This window comes from Aythya ferina, assembly GCF_964211825.1.
Source record: "Aythya ferina genome assembly, chromosome: 6".
Lineage (NCBI taxonomy): Eukaryota > Metazoa > Chordata > Aves > Anseriformes > Anatidae > Aythya > Aythya ferina.
The window spans coordinates 39,404,083-39,424,824 of NC_140303.1; the positions used below are offsets into that span (position 1 = coordinate 39,404,083).

General features: G+C 42.0%; 1 protein-coding gene across 7 annotated transcripts; it reads right to left on the reverse strand.

The window, feature by feature from the left end:
- Nucleotides 1-4,367: 4,367 nt before the first annotated feature.
- ORC4 (origin recognition complex subunit 4) lies at nt 4,368-20,309 on the reverse strand. Of its 7 annotated transcripts, none has more exons than XM_084523279.1 (16): nt 20,260-20,295; nt 19,599-19,869; nt 18,791-18,862; nt 18,350-18,453; nt 17,882-17,958; nt 16,100-16,190; nt 13,535-13,610; nt 13,044-13,129; nt 11,301-11,349; nt 10,614-10,765; nt 8,851-9,024; nt 8,467-8,553; nt 6,898-7,006; nt 5,616-5,711; nt 5,466-5,533; nt 4,368-4,680 (listed from the first exon to the last, which is right to left on the reverse strand). In XM_084523279.1, exons 7-16 carry the CDS (start codon nt 13,581-13,583, stop codon nt 4,492-4,494), a joined length of 1,059 nt encoding a protein of 352 aa, XP_084379405.1. In that variant the 5' UTR covers nt 13,584-13,610; nt 16,100-16,190; nt 17,882-17,958; nt 18,350-18,453; nt 18,791-18,862; nt 19,599-19,869; nt 20,260-20,295; the 3' UTR covers nt 4,368-4,491. The 7 variants fall into 7 exon arrangements, with proteins under 7 accessions (XP_084379405.1, XP_084379404.1, XP_084379399.1 ...); XM_084523278.1 differs by having other exon boundaries at nt 18,322-18,453; XM_084523273.1 differs by lacking the exon at nt 18,350-18,453 and having other exon boundaries at nt 20,260-20,309.
- Nucleotides 20,310-20,742: the final 433 nt, after the last annotated feature.

Sequence of the window (20,742 nt, forward strand, 5' to 3'; positions counted from 1 at the left end):
AAAAAATTGGAGCCAGAGTTGTCTGATTACAAATGCTTAAAAATTTCAGGGATAATTTAGTCACACGTAAAATATGCAATGACAAGTAAGAGGTAACGAATACTGATCTTCGTACCACAGACTCATAAAAAAAAAATAAGGAAAAACATTGAAATTGCTTTCACAATGTTATCTTTGAGTTTAGGAAGTCATGCCTTATATTTAAGTTCCAAATTGGTAGATAGGTGCCAAAGTGCTTCTCAGAAGTACTGTTTCACTACATTTATTTGATCTTTTTACACTAATTTCCAAGTAAAATAAATTTTAGAGACCTCTAGAGGACAGAACCACCACTGGTTAGTGTATGCTGCGTGCTTTTATCCTCGTGTTTTGTTTGGTTTTGCACCATGCAGTCAGAGGCTTTTGAATGAAGCTCTGGATGTTGTAAGAGCTTGCTGTGAAGGTTGTCTTGAGAAAGCTGCTCCTGCAGCCACAGGATGCTGTTCTACATGTGCATGAATTTAATCTCTGGGAACAATAAGAGATGTTACAGATAAAACAAGACCCAGGTCAGCATGCTCGTAGTAGGGAGGGAAGGAAAGGTGGTGCAGTGGTGCTCATGTAACATCCACCCCACGTCCCCATCTTGGTGTTTGTCATGTTTATGCCTAAGGCCTCACAGAGCCAGAGGAACCCTGCTCTGAAGGGTGACCGGCGCTGTAGGTACAACTCAGTGTTGTTCTGCTTGGGTATAAAAAGAAAAAAAAGTAGCTTGTGGCCACTTCTTTAACTGACATCTTCATTCTGCTTCCATTTTGAAGCCAGGGATGCTATTTTACACACGCAGCAGGGCACAATCGTAGCTGCTGAGTTCTGAACAGAGCAGGGCTCCAGTCCCACCTTACTGAAGGCCTCTGTGCTCCCATGGAGCTGTAACCCCAGTGCTGACAAAGGTGGAATAAATGCAGCTGATTTAATAAGCTGTTTACTCAAGATCTGATGCAAAAAGCGTTCCTGTGTAAAATGGGCAGCACCTCACTCTCATCCTGTGAAGTTCAGCTACTGCGGGCTCTGGCAGCAAGGCACTGGTGGTGCCCAAAATCCACGGGGCAGTGCAGGGTGCGGGGTGCTGGAGGAAACTGAGCTGGCTGAGCCAGCAGCAGTTCAAACCATGCAGGGATCACTGAGGGTTTAGCACTTTGCTACACCACATTTCCTGATTTTTTGTCCAAGAGCATAACAAAAAGGAAGGATGGTCATAGTATAAGTGCTAGGTAATTGGTTAAAAAAAAAAAAAAAAAACCACCACCATCCCCTGTGCTGGTCTAGTACCACTGCTCTCACAGCACATTTGGCTTTGCTTCCAGAGCATCAGGCATGCACGTAGGGAAAGAGCCTGAGCCAGTGTTTTACAAGTATAAACAAAAGCAGGATTGGGTGAGACTGCTGCTAGTGGAACTATTTGGCATTATTTACCAGCAGCCACTGACCAGCATCCCTTATAGTCCCCAGCAGTGCAGCCAGTGGCTGTGAGCTCCATGGGGGCACCCTGTGCCCTGCCTCAGGAGGAGCACCCAGCCCCTGGGTCCCATTTTCAGCTGAGGGCTGCTGCAGTGCCTCTGCTGTGTGGGCCCCAGGGCTGACAACGGAGCCAGTGCTCAGCCTCCCCAGAAGTTGAAGCCCCCTGCCACGTTCCCTGTTGTGTTGTTGCTGGGCAAGGAGTTTTTCCATCACCTGCTGCATGGCTTTGTACTCACTGCTATGTGCCCGCAGCGTCTCAGAGCAGAGCCTGTGCCTCGTGGTTGGAGTTGTGGTGGGCTGAAACTACACCTTAGGATGGAAAGTCACCGCCTTGGACCTGCTCGTTGAGAGGGGTAAAAGTCAGCCTAGGTTCAAGTACCAACTTTTGGTGTGCTACCTAAAGCTTAATCAGAGGGTAATAAGACATTTCCTGGTCATATTAGCATTTGACAGAATCCCTAGATTACCGGTTCGCTCTTTTTTCCAGCTTCTCTTTTAAACCTCTTTTAATGTTTACTTTTATTAGGAACACTTGGTACAAAAAGCAGAAAGCTGTAACATAGGCTCATGGGCAAAACAATTCAAGTAGCATCCTTGATGGAACATCATTTACCTCAGATACTCAACCAGCAGTACTTTTTTTTTTTTTTTTTTAATCTTTTAAATGCAGTTTCAGTCCATATACTATTCGTTACCTCTCAAGATTTTGGTAAGCAATTATTTTAACTTTACTCTTTGTATTTGTCAGTGTTTTGGGCACAGGTTGTTGTACTACTGTCAAAACATACTTGCTGTTTTCCTGCAAGTACTAAAAACAAACCAACCCCTCCCCCCCCCCCCAATAAAGTGATTGTTAAATATTGTACAAATAAAAATGTATGCTCTTTCTCCCCCGACTTCCCCAAAAAGTTAAAATAAAAAAAATGTGACTACTACGACTTGCATATGCCTTTCTTCAGGTTGTAACGCTTTGGGAGGAGAGACACCTACCTCTTTCTACATATGCGGTAATGTTTAAGCGATGTGGCGAGATTCCTGGCAAAAAAAAAAAAAAAAAAAAAAAAAAAAAAAAAAAAAAAAAAAAAGAAGGGAAAAATGGTGCAGTTGAAATGCAGGCAGTGAAACAGAGGCAGAATCTGCATCCTGCCTCAGGAAGGGACCTTCCCCTCTCCTGGCTCTTTCCAGCAGTGCCAGGGCAGCTTCAGGGAGAGGCTTGAGGCGCGTTTCTTACCTGCAGCCTGGCCCCACGCAGCCCCAGCAGCGTTGGCTTCCCTGCTGAGCTGCCCCAGGGCATGGCCAAGCTTCTGGCCTTTAGCTTGAGCTCGAACTCAGTCACTGCTCTCCCTTTTAAAAACATGAAACTTCATCAGCCTGGCCTTTAGAAGAGCTGTGGAAATGTGAATGCTGCTCTGCTGCAAGTGGGATTTTTTTCTAGCCTGCACTAATGCTGTTGCAGTTTGTTTCTCCAGAAGTGACACTAAACCAAAGCTGGAATTGTTCGGTTCACAGAAAAGCAACAACCTGCCTCAGCCCCAGCATATATTAGATGTGAGGTTTCACAAACATCACTTAGAGCAAGGAGTTCTGACCCTGCAAGCGAGCCTCAAGACAGCCCGTGGATGTGGCACAACAGGTTTCATCCGTAGTGCTGCATCATTAACAACCTTACCCATCTAGACAATATTTCAGGCTACCAGGTCAGTATTTATGCTGGGCTAAGAGCCCTCCCTGCCACCACTCTCCCTGCCCTGTACCAAGCTTCTCAGGTAAGGGATTAGAGCCCCAGGACCAAAAGCCAAAGCAGAGGGAGCAGGGGAAGGGGGAGCTGCTTCCTTCCACCCCTACCTTCCCCACGAGATCTGTGAGCACTGCCATCCCCCGTCCTTCTTTCCACCTCTGACCAGACTCTAGGGCTGTTTAACAGAGAACGGAGGTTTCCAGGCACAGAAAATAACTCCTTCTTAAAAGGCAACCTGGATTACATGAAGTACACAGGGAATCTAACAGAGTTTGTGCTTGCTGAGTAAACGCTTTGCTTTCTGGATTCACGCTGTAGTTATGGTTTGCAAGTGTTCCATTCAAACAGCCTCAGGCGTCTTGTCTAAGCTACCACCTAGAGGAACTGCATCGCTGTGACTCTCCTACTACTTACTTTGCTCCTTTTCAGAGTACTGCTGTGTTGTTCAAGATGTGCAGATGACATCTTAAAAAACAAAGAAGCAGTGAAGAGAGCAAAATTAAAATACTCCTGACTGACAAGAAGGGCTTCAGAGTGACACCGGAGAGGTCTCCCAGGCCTGGAGAAGTCTCCGAGGTTTCTTTGGCTTTTTGACAGACTGAAGCCAGGGCTGCTAAAAATGACATCACAAACTTTAAGGCAAGAATGAGCTAACTCTCTCTATATTCAGGAAAGAGAAAATCAGTGTTCCTGCATCACCCTTCCTGAAACCTAACAGCAGCATCATGAGGACATCATGAGCCAGCTGGGCAACCTGCAGAGCAGGTGGGCTGGTAGCTGAGGCTCCTTGCACAAACACAGCACTTGCCAGACGCAGGTAGCTGTGACTGGAGGTTGAACTAAGTCATGTCAGAGCTGTATTAGAGACCGATCTGCACTTCAGAACATACAGCAGGAGACCTGCAGCTGGTTAACACCTCAAGCAGCCTTTATCATCTAAAGCAGCCTCAATCTGCAATTAAGAAACTCAAAACACAACTGCTTTGATTTCTACAAAGCAGAAGTCACGTTCAGAAGGAAAAGCTAGCGCTGAGCTGAGCTACCCCGAGCATTTAGAAGTTGTTCCAATTTATGGCATTACAAGGTAAGAGGATTGCGGTTCCAAAACCAACCAGCAAAGCCAAGCAGCCTTCTTCCAACCAAAAATTTATTAACTCGACCACCCTACTGTGGGTAAACACCACATCTTCTGGAGTCTGCACGTAACTCCAGAAGTTCTGATGTGGCAAGGGGCCCCGTGAGTTCCCAGCAGCTCACAACCAGCTGAGCGATGACGTTGCCCACTGCTTCACGTCTGTGGGGCAGTTGGGGTACGCCTGCAAAGCGTCCATGATCTGGGTGTTGTCCAGGAGCAGTTTCATCAAGAGGTACTCTCTCTGAGTGCGCACCGATGGTTTTTCTATTGGTTTGACTAATTCCAGTTGCAGTAAGTGTTCGAATGCCTAAAAACAAAAGAAGCAAATAAGGAAAAAAGGAGACAACCTCACTCCGGGCTGCACTGGCCATTTGCAGAGACCTACGAGGAGCTGTTTTAACAGAAGCCTGGGGTGTGCTGCCTTGACAGACATTAAATGCCAGCTCCATTCAACCCTCTGTCCTTTTCGACAGGCAGTAAAACATATGTGAGCTGAGCTAGAATACACTTCTCTTCTTATAGAAATAGAAATTAAAATATTTAGTTTATATAACCAAATGGGAATGACTTTGTTCCAATTAATCCAGAATGACAGCTCATTACAAGCACACAGCGTTACCCAACTTTCAGTTTAAGCACAACTGAATCATCATGAATCAGAAAGCAGGACTGCTCAGCTCAAAAGCAGCAAGACTAGAGGCTTTGGCTGCTGAACTACTGATCAAGTTAAATTCATCAGCTGAAAGTATCTGCACAACCACCTGCTGGGCTGCTGTGCTGCAGCAGGATGAAATGCCACACTGGCAGTGCCCCAAGCTGAAAAGGTTGAAAAACAAGAGTCCTTGAAATATTTTCTTGTAAGCAGGGTATTTACCAGACCAACAAACTTCCTACCAGCCGGGCACTGACCAGCAGAGGGCAGCGCAGCACCGAGCAACACAGCCACGGGTCACATGTGTTCTGCGAGCAGGGTTTTCTCCGTCCCGAAAGCATCCGCCCCTACTTCAAGGATTGTTTACGACTGTTCTAATGCATGTTCTGGCAGAAGATACACATCTGAGTGATTTAGGAAGAACTACACTTCAGGTTTACCTTCATAACAACCGGCTTTTCGAAGTTGTACATGCAGTGCGCCTTCCTCTGGATGAACTTCTGAAATTCTTCATCGGGAACAGGAAAGGAAAAGTTACTCAGGGTAACGCGAGTGACTTAGCACGTGTAAGATTCATGTATTTCTCTCACCATTGTAAACCATCTGGAAGTTAAATGGTTCTCCTTCATAAACATCATTTAAGTGTTTCATAGCTATAATTAGGCAGATTTCCAGGACAGACAAACCTAGAGGGAGAGACAAGAGCTCTAAATATCTCTTGAGCATATCAGAAGTGCAAGCAGTTCATGTGCTATTTTTAATACTCTTTTGTATGCTGTAGGCCTCACATATTTGTGGGGTTTATCTTCGTAATTGTAACAAAATTCCAGAATTAAGTAAGGCTAGATACAAGCAGAACATTAGTTTTCAGATATTCGAAGCAAGAATGTTACAAAAAACATGCTGCTTCTGTCAACATCCAAGAAATCTAAGCATAAAAACAAAATCATCACTGCAGACAAAGAAATCCTGGCAGCATCAAGACAATCGACATGCTACCATACAGCATGTGATGAAATGAGAGTCTGAAGAAGTTATTTGCTATTGAAACCTAAAGAAGTGATGCAGGGAATTACCTCCACAGACAGAGAATCACAGGGTCGAGCCAAACCAAAGCCTGTGAAGTCTGGGAGCAGTAAAGAAGCAGTTGGATAAAAGTTATCTTTCCCTGATCAGGGAAGCAATTTGTCCTGTAACTGTATTTGGGCTTATATCCTCATCAGCCATTTATTTCTTCTTATCATTTGTATAAGTTCCCAAATATTTATCAGAGAAAGCTTAAGCGCATTGCTCAGTGCATCTCACTTGCTGAGGTTTAAGGAAAGCCCCTCAGCCCCTCACCAAACGGTTAAGTGAAAGCAGCACCAGGGGTTTCAGGCTGCCCCAGCACACGTTCAAGCACAGGCTGTTGCAGTTCTCAAGAGGATTTATTGCCACAGCTCGCAGCCCAAGCCCAGCAGGTCCCTCACGCTACCAGCGCTGGCAGAAAGAGGTCAGCCTTTCCCCTTCCTCTGACACTCCCAGGACAGAAATGCTGCCTGGGGGGTTCCCCACGCCACCAGTGCTGACTACAAACACCCTGGCTGGTGCTGAGAGCTGTTACACAGCCGTAGCAGGGCACTGGCTGAGTGCCCTGGGCAGTAATATCTGCATCAAGTATTACAGAACTCAATTTCGGGTTCATTCTGCACCATGATAGCCACACACATCCAAATGCAAATCAGTGGGGAGCAGGCAGATGGATGTGCCCCCCAAACAGCTCATACCAAGTGGCATCGGTGCATTACGCAGTGTCCCTTCCATCTGAATTCCAGAGGCACCTGATGCTTTCCAGTCTTTAGAAACACCTGGGACAAAAAAATTGAGCTTTACCATGTACAATATTTGCTTTGGAGTCCATTCTGTACTGCTTGCTTGCCTCCTGAAGATCTGACGCAGTGATAAGAGGGTGATGCACAGTAACGTTACTTACAGCAAGCATCTAAAAATAAAGCAGAAGACATTTTTCATTTAATTACTAATTACCAGACACACTTTCTGCTCCGAGATGGCACGCAGAACACATTTCCCCTGGAGTCACCTACTGGAAACATTAATGAATAAACCCTGCACACGCAGTAGGTTCATACCCAAACCCCTGTAAATAGCTGGTAGCTACAACTACGCTTTGCCAGGAAGGTTTTCCTGGCTGAAAACTTTAAAGCCTCCTCACTAGAGGACATAAACACTCATTAGCTTGTTTGTATCAGTTTCAGTGGATTAGCATACTCCAGGGATTGCTGTAAGAAATGACTTACAAGTACTTTACACGTACCTTTGTACACAGAGCTACTCGTGTCACTGCTAGGAAAACAGCTGAAGGCAACTCTCAGGTTACAGAACAAAAGTTATCAACTCAAACATTTAATAGACAGGCTCCTGTAGTTGCCATTCGAGTCTTTAATAATCTTCAGTTCCTTGTTCAAAACTCACTTTCTGCACACGTGTAGGTTAACGTACACAGTTAACCGACCTCCTCTGACACCACTCTTCCAAACCTATTGATTATCTACAAGCCTTTATACGTAGCAGGTGCACTGCAGTGACATCCACTTGCTCTTTAGCAGTTTAATATTAATCAGGACAGAAAAACTGGCTTTTAGTGACTACCTCCTACTTTCTGCAGGTCTGTGTCATACAAAAACGTTTATTTCGTGCATGTAATTGTGATCTTCCACTGAGAACATCCAATGCTATCCACCACCAGTCGTTTCCTTTCTTCCTTTCCTTCTGGATGTCAGCGTAACAGCCTCGCAAGCAGCACGATGATTCAGACTTCCGCAGGAACAGAATGAAGTTTTAGATTATAAAGGCTAATGGGAATCTGAACAGGGAAGAAGGGGAGGGGCAAAGAAATGCCAGCTCTAGGACACGCAGTGTGGAGGGAAGTAGAGGAAACAGACAACAGCACTCGCTGAAAGTCACTGCTCTCCCTTCTTCTAGGTAGAGTGAAATCTGTGATTCACCAGTCAGCACCCAAACACAGCTGGGAGCACCGAGCACCCTCTGGTTTACCAGGTTTGTTTATTACATTTAACTCTGCTTAAAAAATAACTTTCAAGTCTTGCAAAGGGAATTCCAGAAGGAAAATATGTTGACAGTACTTCACCTACAATATTGTTTTATAAATTGAAAGACTCAGCAAAAGTTAACTTTGGATAACAAAAAAAATCACAGTTTCAATTAAAAAGTAAATCCCCATGAAGTATTTGCTATAAAAATTGGAAGAACTTGAATCTGTTAATAAAGCATGGCCTGATAAAGCACACAAGAAACCAGTATTGTCAAAAGCCTGTTCATCAACAAGATGTTTCAAGTAAAGGTCTGATAACTGGATTTAAAAACTCACGTGATGTATACAGATTATTGCAATTCACAAAGAAATCACATCCAAATACATACCAACAGAAAATGAAGTGAGCGCAGATCTTTGGTGTAGTGAAAAAGGTTCTGCAGCACGTCATTCACAGTTTTATCTACAGACAGATGCTTAAAAAGAAAAGGTACTTTTATCATCTCTGCAAATCATTTCCTATGCACATGAAAAACCAGTAGTTAGCTAACTCTCAAAAAGAGCTCAGCTGACACCGCACGATACAGTTCTTTATGTCTAACCTTAACTTTTGGTCTTGTGTGACACTTATGTGCCCAGGTTTCAGTTTGGTTTATCCCATATTAATCTCAAATAGTGAAAGGAAATACTAGTCTAAAGTAAAAGCTTTACGTTTATAAAATGATGTTACTTCAGAAGCTTTACTAAAACCAAGTATGAAGAGCTTTAAATACCTGAACATTATTATTCCATTTTTGTGCAAAAGTCTCATCAGGAAAGTCAGCAGGAAGAGAAAGCTGTTCCTTGAATATTTTAATATACTGTTTAAAATCAAAGGAATTTAACACATAGATCTGTCGGTGAGAGAACCTTGATTTTACTCTCTTCTCAAAGAGCTCCAGGATATCCTTGTAAAAAAACAATAATAATATTATAAAAAAAAGATACATATATTGCAATCCTAGCTTCTCTAAAAACTAGAATAGAAAAACAAAGTAAAATGTGTTTTAAAGATGTGTTTTAACAGAGATCCAGCAAGACCTTTGCTAATTATTGCAATCGATGTGCCTTGAAATGCCTAACAACTAGCCGTTTACCCAAATCATGTGGTGCATACATCATACGGGATAATTAGTTGCTAGGATACCCAGCAAATTTCTCCATAGATTATGTAAATATTTCAGTTACTTAAGTCTGCGTTCAAGATGTTTCAGCCTATCAGGGCTCTCGACAAGTTGTCTGTTTAGCAGATCCGTAGGCTGGCAGCTGTCAGCTCACATGCCTTTTGTCAGACTGAAAGAATCCAGCCACCAAAAATTAAGAGCCAAGATGGATCTTCTAAGATTGTCACACAGACCTAAGCAAGCCTGCCATCAAGTTGTTGGTTGGAGGTAATAGAGAAAAGCTTATTTTTCTCAGAACAAATTGTGATAGATTCGTACCTGAAGCAAGCTGTGGGATTCAACCATTTAGAGAAGCACAGCACTATGCCCCTACCTTCTACTGGGACAGAATGCTTATGCTGTTCCTAGGAATTCTGGGCAGGCAACTAAAAAAAAAGCTTTCAGAATATTAAAATCCCTCAGCAAAAAGCGTGGTAAGAGTCCACAGAGCACCAACAGTGAAACACTGAGACGCCTTTTGGTTTAGAAGTCACACAGAACGGGATGTCCAGCTGAAGAAAAACTCAGCAGCCACAGCTATTGCAACCAGGACTCAGTCTCCAAAGACTCTACCTTAATTAGATTCAAAAGCAGAGCAACACCAACTTCTAAATTAGAGGTGATGAGGATACCAGACTTGGACAGTAATGGAGCAAAAAGACAAGGCTGTCATTTATTACATCAACTATTAACTATTCTATTAACTTCTAACAATTTGCTCAGCTAAGTATCACCCAAACAACCTCAGACTGAGGCTTTGATGAAAGCCTAGACCATCTTTAAGGTCCCTTCCAACCCAAACCGTTCTGTGACAGAATTATTATTGCTTTTACCACAACCCAGCCCTTTGCAATCAGAACAGCTTGAGAAAAACAGTGCATTTTTTTAATTATTTTAATAACATATCAGCTACTACAGTGTCAGAAAGTAATAATTTCACAGTATACACATCTGTTCAGTTCCATATGATGTTATTGTAGTGGTCACAGGTTTAATATAAATTTTAAATCCATCTTAAACATACTAATGTTACAGCAAAAGTACCCTACTAAAGTGTAGGCTTAAAAAAAAAATTAAAAAAAAATCAATCAATCCCTTGTCCTCAGAGCAGTGATTTAAATACAAACCTATTCTCACCAACTGGAGGTTTTGCAATATTTTGGTCATCCGTTTGCCCTCTTTCTTTTTTTTTTTTTTTTTTAATTATTTTTAAATTCAAAAGTCAGACCAATAGGTAATTGAGAAAAGTTTACTAAGAAACTAAGTCTCAGGAGCAGAAAAGAGAAGACACTTCAACTAAGGAAGCTGAAAACCTTGGGATTGCAATTTCTTACCCGTCTACATGTGAGTCCAATAACTGTTACTGGAGTCTGTGCTGACTGGGATATATCAAACAGGTTATACAGCAGCGTCTGATTCTTGTGATGAACAAACAAGTCAAATTCATCCAGTATAAACAAGACTGGACAACTGCTGGTTCTGTTTCCTGAGACAGCAAGTTAGAAAATGAGTATGGTAACACCATCATTTCTACAGCCTTCACAACTTCTGCTTTTAACAATTTACAGGTCTTCTTTTAGCTCCCTCACTAGGCCATCCTTTCACGTAGACACTGCAGATATGTATGCCCTTTCATGCACATATTGCTACAACAGTAAAAATAAAAATACATGGAAACTGGTTAAGGTTTGTCCTGGTAAACCAGGCATCATTTCCAGTTGCAAGGAGATTTATTTCTGTGGCTATTTTTTAGGAACACTATTTTTAATAGCTTCAGTCAGAATAAAAGAATCTGTCCTTCACAGCTGACCATCGTATGTAAACTTTATGGCATCAGCTGAGTTAGGTCTATACTAGCTTAGCATTACACATTTTTTCCATTATTTCACAACCATAGCATTCTTGGGCAAGACTTCCTTACACCACTTGTAGAAGTAGATGAAGAAACATCTGTATTCTAGCTTCTCAGTCAAGTGACAAACAGAAACACGCAGTTTCAGAACAGAGATAGTCTCGCTTACCTTTCCTTAAAGCTTCAAGGAGGAACGCAAGATTTTCAGCAAAACTGCCCTATACAAGGAAAAAAGATTCGCAGCATTTTTTCAGTGTCATTCTCAGAATCTGACATCAAGTTCAGACATGAACTGAATCTCATCTCCTTCTGACATCCTCCTTTCAAAACCAGGACATATATGAAATTTACAATGTTACTTCATATTGTATAATCACAAATGCTTCAAAGCAAATGAAGAAAACCGATTGGTGGCTCTACTTTGATCCATGTTTTTCAGCCCGTAAATCACAAACTATTTATGCCCTCAGGCATAAATCAGTGATCAAAAGAATGTTTTATTAAGCTAAGTTTACAGGTAGCTTTATCTTTTCCTTAAATAGCTACTGCATTCCAAATTTCCCCTTTACACACAGGCAACAACGACCACATAATGGGTTCCATTAAGAATAAGGATGCGGGTTATTAATTTGCAACCTTATGAGATGGAAGCATCACATTCACGAGGAAACTGACTTGCTAGGACCATCCTGCTTTATTTACACACTCATTGACACGCTTTGTGGCATACGAGTTACAAGATGAGAAATTATTATAACAGAAGACCACAAACCCTTCTAAAGAAGGCAGAAGAACCAATTTACTCTCTGATAGTGAACTGCAGAAGCTAAGAAAGAAAAAGTTTCTATGGACAGAAGCAAGGGCATTCCTGCAAGTCAGGATGTTTGAAACAGAACGGATTAGACAGCTAAGGGTTTAAAGTAATACTCCAAACTAAGTTAAAGGGGAAAAAAAAAGTACTTTCAAACATTCTTCTAGTTCTCTGATGAAAAGAGAAGGCTTTCAAACAGCTACGCTGACACTAAATACTTGCCATTTCATTTTATTTCTGCAGTTATATTTGGGAAAATTTTAGCTCAGCGCCAAAAACAGTTGTCCATTTTCTGTATCTAAAAATCATCTGGGATAACTAGAAAAGCAAAGATAATAAAGCCTACTAACTACAATCGACAGGTCATCTTGTACTCCCCACTGCCTTTAGCCTCATTCTCTGGAGCACTTCAGCTGTTCTCCTTATTACTTCAGCACTAGTTTAACCAGGTTTCTTATCTTTGGGAAAAAGTCAATAGAATGAAACATTTTAAAAGAAATTCTATGCAGAATGAGAACTCTAAGATGACAGCAATCTGGATAGATATCCCTATGAAATAGAAAAGCTTTCAAATATACTAAAGATACTCCTTTTTTGGCCAGTTAATTTGCCTACTCTTTTGCCTTGAGATGTTATAAAACAGATGTTTCCAAAATACTCTAATCCTCTGAACACAGTCTCCTTGGAATGCTTAATATGTTTCATTCAGAGGCTGCAAGTAAGTTTTAAGGGAGCCTTTACATTCCTTCATTTATTTAAATTGAAATTAATGGTTTTTGAAAGACTATTCATTAATACTGCTCAACTAGCAAAACTAGCAACATCCAACACCTGTGCAGAACACACTTTTTGCCTTGAAGTGCCTGTAACCCAGGGTCATTACAGGCAAAGACTCCTTCAGCACACCACGGCCATCAATTAGTATTTATATTAAAAAGACAGAGCTTTGGGAAGATTGAGCCAGCCCACTCGTTATTGAGAGTTATTGAATAAACTCTCAGTGCCTACTCAGTCTCAACAAGCTGCATCCTCTACCTCTGGTTTTCTAGGCAAGGATTTTACAGGCAGATAAGCAAAGAGCATAATGAAGTCGATACTTACAAAAACTTTATCCCCAACCACATTTTCCAGGCGCAGCTGCCTGGTGATCTCCTTCAGGGCCACTTTATCATTAGTCTGCAAAAGCCCTGAAAGAAAACGATTTTTCATGAAGAGCTGGCAGTTCTCCCTCACTCCAAGCAGCCGCTTCTACTGCCACTAGAAGCTAACCCAGAAGCTGCTCTCAGTTTCAAGCCTGACCAAGCTAGGCCCTTTTAACAATTAAGGCTAGACAAGTAATGTCTAAAAAAAGACATGTAATATAAAGTTACTTCAAACAATTCGTTCACAACTGAACTGATCTTCAACATTTTGAGAAAAAGCCACTGAAAGTACACAAGTTGTCTTTCTATAGACACAAAGTAAGACATTTAGGAGCTCACAGATGAGCGTGTCCATATTTGAGGCTAGATTGTACCTGCTGAAACCAAAACTCTTAAGTGCATGCCATACACAGCGACTGCACGTAATCAGAGCAGGACTGTGCTACTTGCCATTCAGACGAACTTCCAAGAGGTTCTCTTTAACTTGTTTGATTTCCATGAGGTCTTTCAAGACACGATTTAGTAACTAGGAAAAGAGAAACAGAATTACTTTATGACGAGATTAATGGATTAACAATTTTAAAAAGCTATCAGCTGGTATTACCAGATAGGAAGCAGTACACACTCTTGAATTAGGTACCAAAAACTTGAGTATTTTCAAAAGTATTAAAGTGACATTACTACCACAACTGTAGCAATGTTTGTTCGTTCTGCTGAATTCTTAATGAAAGGAATATCTCCAGTATTTTAGTCTCTATATTTTCAGATCAATGTTATCGAGCTTTTGCTTCAACCAAACAAATCTTTAAGAGTCCAATACGCACCAGAATTTGTCTTCCGAGTTAGTGCAGTATTCAGGTTCATTAGATGCTCTAGAACAAAAATCCCTGCTTTGAATATTTAAAGACACTGTGCTTATTCTTTTTATGTTAAGAAGCATGAAACAAAAATTAAGTTGTATACGTTCACATCAACTACTGCTTATAAAACTTAGGGGTCCCAAATTCACAGTCCATCAGTGCCAAGTCTTTCAGAGCACGTTTGGTAAAAAGTCACAAGGGGTTATATTAAAACATATTTAAGTAGATGAAATCAGCTTTTTGTTCACTCCCTGCAGGTCCTTCCTACCTATGCGTATGTATAAATATATACAGGTATTTATACACAGCTTTCTTGTCTCCAGCAGTGTTTCTTTGAGAACTAACACCTCTGATGATGTAGAATAAGTTCTTTATATGGACATCTCTTATTTTCTTAATAAGAGAATAATTGTTTCTCATTTACTGTTGTTCTGGCAGGAGGGTTCACAAATTTTTGTCTTCCCTGTCCTTATATAAAAGGTTTAGAAACAAGGTTTGAATCCTTAATGGAAAAGAATAGTGTGCGTTTTGGAAACTAGGGGCAGGGAGGTATGGGGAATGACATTTGGCAGATCAGTTTGGGTTTGTTTTTTGTTTTTTAAAGCTTTCACCTTTACTTCAATTTACCCACAGTATAAAGCTCATCTATCTTTTTCTATTGCTGTTGTATTGAAGCAGATACGGTTAACTGACTCCTACTACAGGTACCAATAGTGTATGAACACTGGAACAAAAAAAGGCTTATTCCCTCGGTTTGTCAAGTTTATGTCCCGTAAGTAGATGTCATCCCTTCTGGCTAGTATTTCAGAACAATTACAATTCTACTCTCAAAGGCCACATTGCATACACATGAAAATCCAAGAAATATTTTCTGCACAGTGAGAGCGCTTGTCGTTTAACTAATGAATTTGTAAGTCTAAGAAAAGAAAGATCAGCTCCAGTTCAACACAACTAAACCGTCTGTAGGTGGAAGAATCTTTATTTGATATTGTTTTTCATCCCTTTTTTCTCCTCCTTCACAACATTTTTGGCAATTATCCTTCTGTAGTGCCACGGGTAATAGAAGGTAACAACACAGACCGCTTTTGAAATGCAAAATAAGGAAGCCATCAACAAATTGGTAGAATGATTTCAAGTTTCAGCTGTATCATAGGTACATTTACAATCTATAAATTCATTCCTGTTTAACTGCATTTGAAACGTTGAAGGCCACTCACTCTATCACTTGGGAAGACTTCCAAAGTCCCTCTCAAATACTTTCTTTGGTAACAACCAACCTATTTAGCAATTGCATACTCAGGTAAATGTAAAAAATGTATACCGTTACATAATATATACCACTTAGATAAGTAGAGGCATGTGAATTGATCTCATCTAAAGTCCCCTTAAAATATAAAACCCACACTTACTATAAACAAACTACCACTCCCATAGAATATTTCATCTCCTTGTAACTCAGATAGCAATGGTCTCTGACACATTTCAAAGGGGATTAAGATATATTCTCTACATATTAACAGCTATGTAGAAATTGACCCTCCAGTCTACTCTGTTTTTTGGATGCCTTTTCAGTCATCTTAACAGAGGTCCGATAGCAATAGGGGGTGAACGTTTAAAGGACTTCTCAAACAAAACCTGGCTGTAATCAAAAATGAACTCTTTTGTGGCAAGAACCATGGCATAAGCGTAAAAGGAAAAATGCTGAAAGAAGACAGAACCTATGATGTTGGCAGATTACAAACCAAGAAACACAACTTGTTCTGATAAAATAAATTACATTTTTCGAGTTTGGGGCACCTGTAGTTACGTCATCAGACTTGGTAAAGACATGCGAAGGATTCCAAAACCACGCATACTTCTACAAGTCCCTGCAAGGATGGACAGGCCCGTGTTTTTGTCAGCTGCACATGAAGTTATTCATTTTACAAAATTACTGTGTTTGGAAGTTTCAGATTTCTCCTTACTGTAATTCAACAGAATTACCTCGTAAGAAATCCTAGAACACTTTCATGTGATGTGCAAACAACTAGCAATTCCCTCCTTAAAAGCAGGCAAAGAGATGAAAAATCAGCTCCAAAAGCTCTCATGACTTCAGTGGGGTCATCTACCTCATGCTTTATTTGACTTTGTATAAACTTTTAAATGGTGTTTATACCGCAGTCTTTCCTGATCCACGGGGTCCAATAATGAGGGCAGAATTACTTTCTCCATGAACTGTAGTTCGCTTCAACAGTTCCAGCAGATGCCTGTGATGAAAACAATATTAGGTTAAACTTCAAACCAGGCAACATTCACTGAAACGATGGAAAAACCCAAGAATTGTTACCACATAAAGAGAAAACTCCATACATTTCACCTTGTTTGCATCCAAGGCATGCAAAATGCAATATACTGAAGTATAAAAGGCTGAGTGATTAAACCTCTTAAAATATTTTTAAATATTAAAATATGCAGGATACAGGAGTATCACTGATTCATAAAGTTCTACAATTTACCACCATAAAAGAACAAACTTTAAAAATAATTTCTTCAAAACATAATATCATTGTATGTGATACCACTAGAGGTCATGAAGAAGGAAGACTGACCAATATATACCAGGAAAACCTTGACACCAGTAAAAAAAAAAAAAAAAATAATAATAGTCTAGTAGAACACATTGACAATATTGATCAAACTGATTATGTGCTCTATCTAGTCATTCATGGCTTGTGAATGATAAGAGCAATGCTGATCTTCAAGTTCTTATTCTATTACTACCCAAAGGAACAAAGCAAAGCCTAAACTGTCTTCAGACAGATTAATCACCTAATGCCACATGGAAAGTGCTCAAAAGCTGCCGGTACTTCCAATTCACAAACATTTACAGATGTGTGCATTTAACAAGCTTTCTCTTTAGTGTGAATGTTCACGTGACACAGCTGCTTCTAAAGGAGTCGTCATGGAACAGCTGTAAATTATGTGTCCATTTTTGTCCACTATTTGAGAGCTAACTACGGCAAAGAGCCCTGATAACATCTTAGGTAAGAAAAGCTAGAGATTGGGAAGTTTGTTGGATTTCCTGTCCAGCATAATCCATCAGCCGTGGCATATTAGGAGGAGTCTGTAAACAGATCATTTTCAGAACCCTAATTTAATATAAAGGTTTGGTCTGTAGCACACTAACACCACAGTAATACACGTTCCCAAAACATTAAACACATCTGTGTGATATCTGCATGTGTATTACACTGCACTACTTTAATAACCCAAAATGTTGTTATTCTTCCCATGGAAGGAAAGGAAACTACTGCTCAAGTTCAACTTCTATAAACTACTTCTAAAAAAAACAATATGATTCATGGCTAAAACAAGCTCTTTAGGTACTTGTTTGTTATTCACAGACTTTGACCTTGTAAGTGCAGAAGGATTAGTAATAACGTGGAGTTATTGTAGCAATCTCTTCTCCTCTCTCTCAGTCTCTTCTCCCTAACTTTAACCTTTACATCTGGACCCTGAGAAGTCAATTTGATTCTAACATTGGTCTCCACTTTAAGAAACATGATGCTGGCATCCAAGGTTTAAGGCCAACTTTTAATGCTGCTTTTCCATACATGAGGGAATTTGAAATAACAATACAGATTCACAACAAGAGAATTTAACCTTTTGCTTGGTCAGATCATCAAACACTGTCTTAAATATACCCTAAAATGGTATTTCAGGCTCAAAAACGCATTTCAGGAATTACAGAATTTGAACAAAGGACAGCATAGACTGACAAAAGAGCAAGTAACAGTTGTGTAAAGTCTACTAGAGCTCAAGAGAAACAATGCTTGGAAGGATGGCCCTGCAAGTCATCTAAGCCTGTATAATTTAGAAAAACAGGGGTAGCAGACTAACTGGTTATTTTTATTCCTGTGGCTAAAATAGAAGTTATTCGTTGAATCTGCTCACTCACCTGTGCTGATGTTCAATCCCAAACAGTTTTCCAGTAGCGTAATGGTAACAAAACCTTTCACGTAACACTTTTTGCACCTATGGATATAACACAAGGCTCAAAACCAATGCTTGGTGTTTCACATCCCAGAACATACCAGTAACATAATTACTGCAGTAAAATAACAGCAAAATATGCACACAGCTGTTCTACGTGCAAACTTTAGCTGTTTTCAACAGCACAAGGCCTTGAAAGTATGAATAACATTTTCAGAAGCAGAACTTTTAACAGACTCTCCATAGCAGAGAAGAGAAAATTCAGTCCAGAGCAGCAGTGTGAGCCTTTGGTCCCTTCTGTTACAATTCCTTTCCATCACCCCCAAAGGGATGTTAAGCCAGTCTCTAAAATTAGGTCAGCACTACACCTAATTCATAGGTGCAAGAAAACGTGTACCAGCAGACTTCAGAATCCCTGAGTATTTCTTCCTACCGCTTGCTAGGAGGCTTTTGGTATCTTGGGAACATGGTTCCTTCTGACACCCAGCCAACTTTTAACTCAAGATGGAACGATCACTGTCAGCTTCAGGTGGTTGGCTGAAAAATAACCATGCAGATATACTCCCCAGCAAGTCTAAATAGTGGATAAAAGAAAGCTAAAAGTCTGTTTTGCACTTAATTCCACTTTATGAAAGGAAGTCTTTGCTTTACACGAGCAGTGTTTGTCCACATCATTTATCTTTTCTTGTGCTAAAGCCCTATTGACTTAATTACTAGATTCTGGTTTAATGAGCGATTCAATCAGTCAGCACAGTCCATCCACAAGTGGAAGAGTTCTTCTACAGAGGACTAGTAAAAACCTACAGAATTACACAGATAGCAGAGGATGGGAAGGTTTCATACTCTAAAACCAGCTAATAGTGATGTTACTAACCTGTGAAATGCATTCTGCATTTGCAGTGATGCTCTCCTTGGACTTACGTTTACTCATTGTAGAAGTTTTCACCTTTACATAAGGAAACAGAACTATAATTATTTGGCAAACAAATTAGTTTAGCGTACATTACTTGGAAACAACACAACAAACTGAATTTAATACCACACACACACAGGGCAACCACTCATTTGTGAGAACTCTGTATATAACATCTGAACAGATATAGATGTAGTAGCTCATCTTGTGGAAAAATAAATGCATTTCTAATTAATTTCTGTTTGGAAGTTGTATACAAACATAGATTTGCTTCAGGATGCTTCTCAACACAAGGCAAGCGGCACTTCAAGTCATTGATGCAATACCAAGCAGACTTCCAAGCTTTTCTAGCAAGTTCTTAAGATAAAGGCGAGGACAACAGCCAACTGTCTGTGAACACTGAGCCAAGCTGTCTGCAACGACAGCATGGCCATGCGCAAGCTGATCTTGTGCAGCACCAGGAGCGGCACAGCTCGTGCAGTGAGGCTCACTCTGTAGCGTTCCCATCTCTTTGGGCAGGAGCTGATCTCAGATTATTGTGCACAATCAGCTCCATACTCCTCGGTAAGGTGCACTAACACACACGTTTACCTTCTCCTCTGACTGTCACAAGCAGTATATTCATCTCAACAATATTTAGGACAGTTTAAAATAATAAATATATGCTGCTGGAGCAGGCTATAGGAATGTTGTAACATGCTTCTAAAAGAACGACTGGCTGCCCATCCTTCCACCTGCACAGCTACAGTGGTGTGGTTCCAATCATCACCTGGGGAAGCACAAAGGGAACAACCAGCACTGTGCCTCCAGATGCACAAAGAAGAGTCCAGAGGGGAAACTTCTGCAGCACTTCAGCCCGGGGAACCTTTCGTTCAGGCTCAGGCCCTCAGTGAGAGCCCAGCCACCAGCCCTCAGCAGCCTGAGGGGGCTCAGCCCCTTCACAGCGCCTGGATGCACCAAAGCTGGACTCAACACGCCCAGTGGATGAATGTGCTGTTGTATGGGTAACGGAAGAAATCTTCTTCATTACCGGCACCTACCTGATTATAATAAAAAATGAAGGAAAAAAGAAAAAAAAAAAAAACCACAGCAGAAAGGGTTTTCCTGGGGGTTTTTCCAGTCACTTTCTAAAGCAGCAGCGTGGGACGGGGCAGCCCTCAGGAGCAGCACCGTGCCAGCAGGGCCCCGCTCCCGTCGCGTGAGGCACCGGACCGGTAACGGACAAATAACGGTCGGGCAACGAACCCACCACAGCCCCTGCCGCCTTCTAGCGCCTTACCCCGTTCCTATAGCACGCCCCAACCCCAAAAACCACCTCCCCGTACCCACACCCTCCCCCACAACCCACCCCAACCCCCAAAACCCCTTAAAAATCCCCCAAAACCCCTTAAACCTCCCCTAAACCCCCCCCCTCCCTCCCCACCCCTCACCTGAGGCGCCGCCACCTCCCCCTCCTCCCATCACCCCCCGCGCGCCCTCCCCCTCCCACCCCTCCCTCCCCTCCCGTCACGTGCCCCTCCCTCCCCTCCCCTTCCGCCCCTCCCTTCCCCCATCCCCTTCCGGGTGCGCGCGCGCGGGGCCCTCTGGGAACCCCCCCCCCCTTCCACCTCCCTCCCCTCCCTCCTCCCTCTCCCTCTCCCCCCCCCCTCCTCCTCCTCCTCCTCCACCTCCCTCCCCTCCCTCCCCTCCCCGTCGGCGCATGCGCGCTGCCCGCTCCCCGCTCGCCGCCCGGCCGCGCCGCGCCGAGCCCCGCACCCGAAGCGCGGCGGCCGCTGACGAGATGCGGAGCGCGGGGGGGGGCGGGGGGCGCCGGGCTTCACCCCGTTAAAGGGACAGGCCGACAGTTCACCCCCCCCCCTTTCCCTTTTCCCCCTTTTTCCCCCTGCACCCCCCCTTCCCCCCCCCCTTCTCCC

Bases quoted from the DNA above. Each gene is read 5' to 3' on its own strand.
- ORC4 (XM_084523273.1), bottom strand. From the start codon at position 18,847: ATGAGTAAACGTAAGTCCAAGGAGAGCATCACTGCAAATGCAGAATGC. The intron at 11,350-13,043 runs GTAAGTATCGAC...TTCCTTGTATAG, and splicing joins TGGTTGGGGATAAAGTTTTT to GGCAGTTTTGCTGAAAATCT. The intron at 5,534-5,615 runs GTGAGAGAAATA...TTCCCGATGAAG, and splicing joins CTTCCAGATGGTTTACAATG to AATTTCAGAAGTTCATCCAG.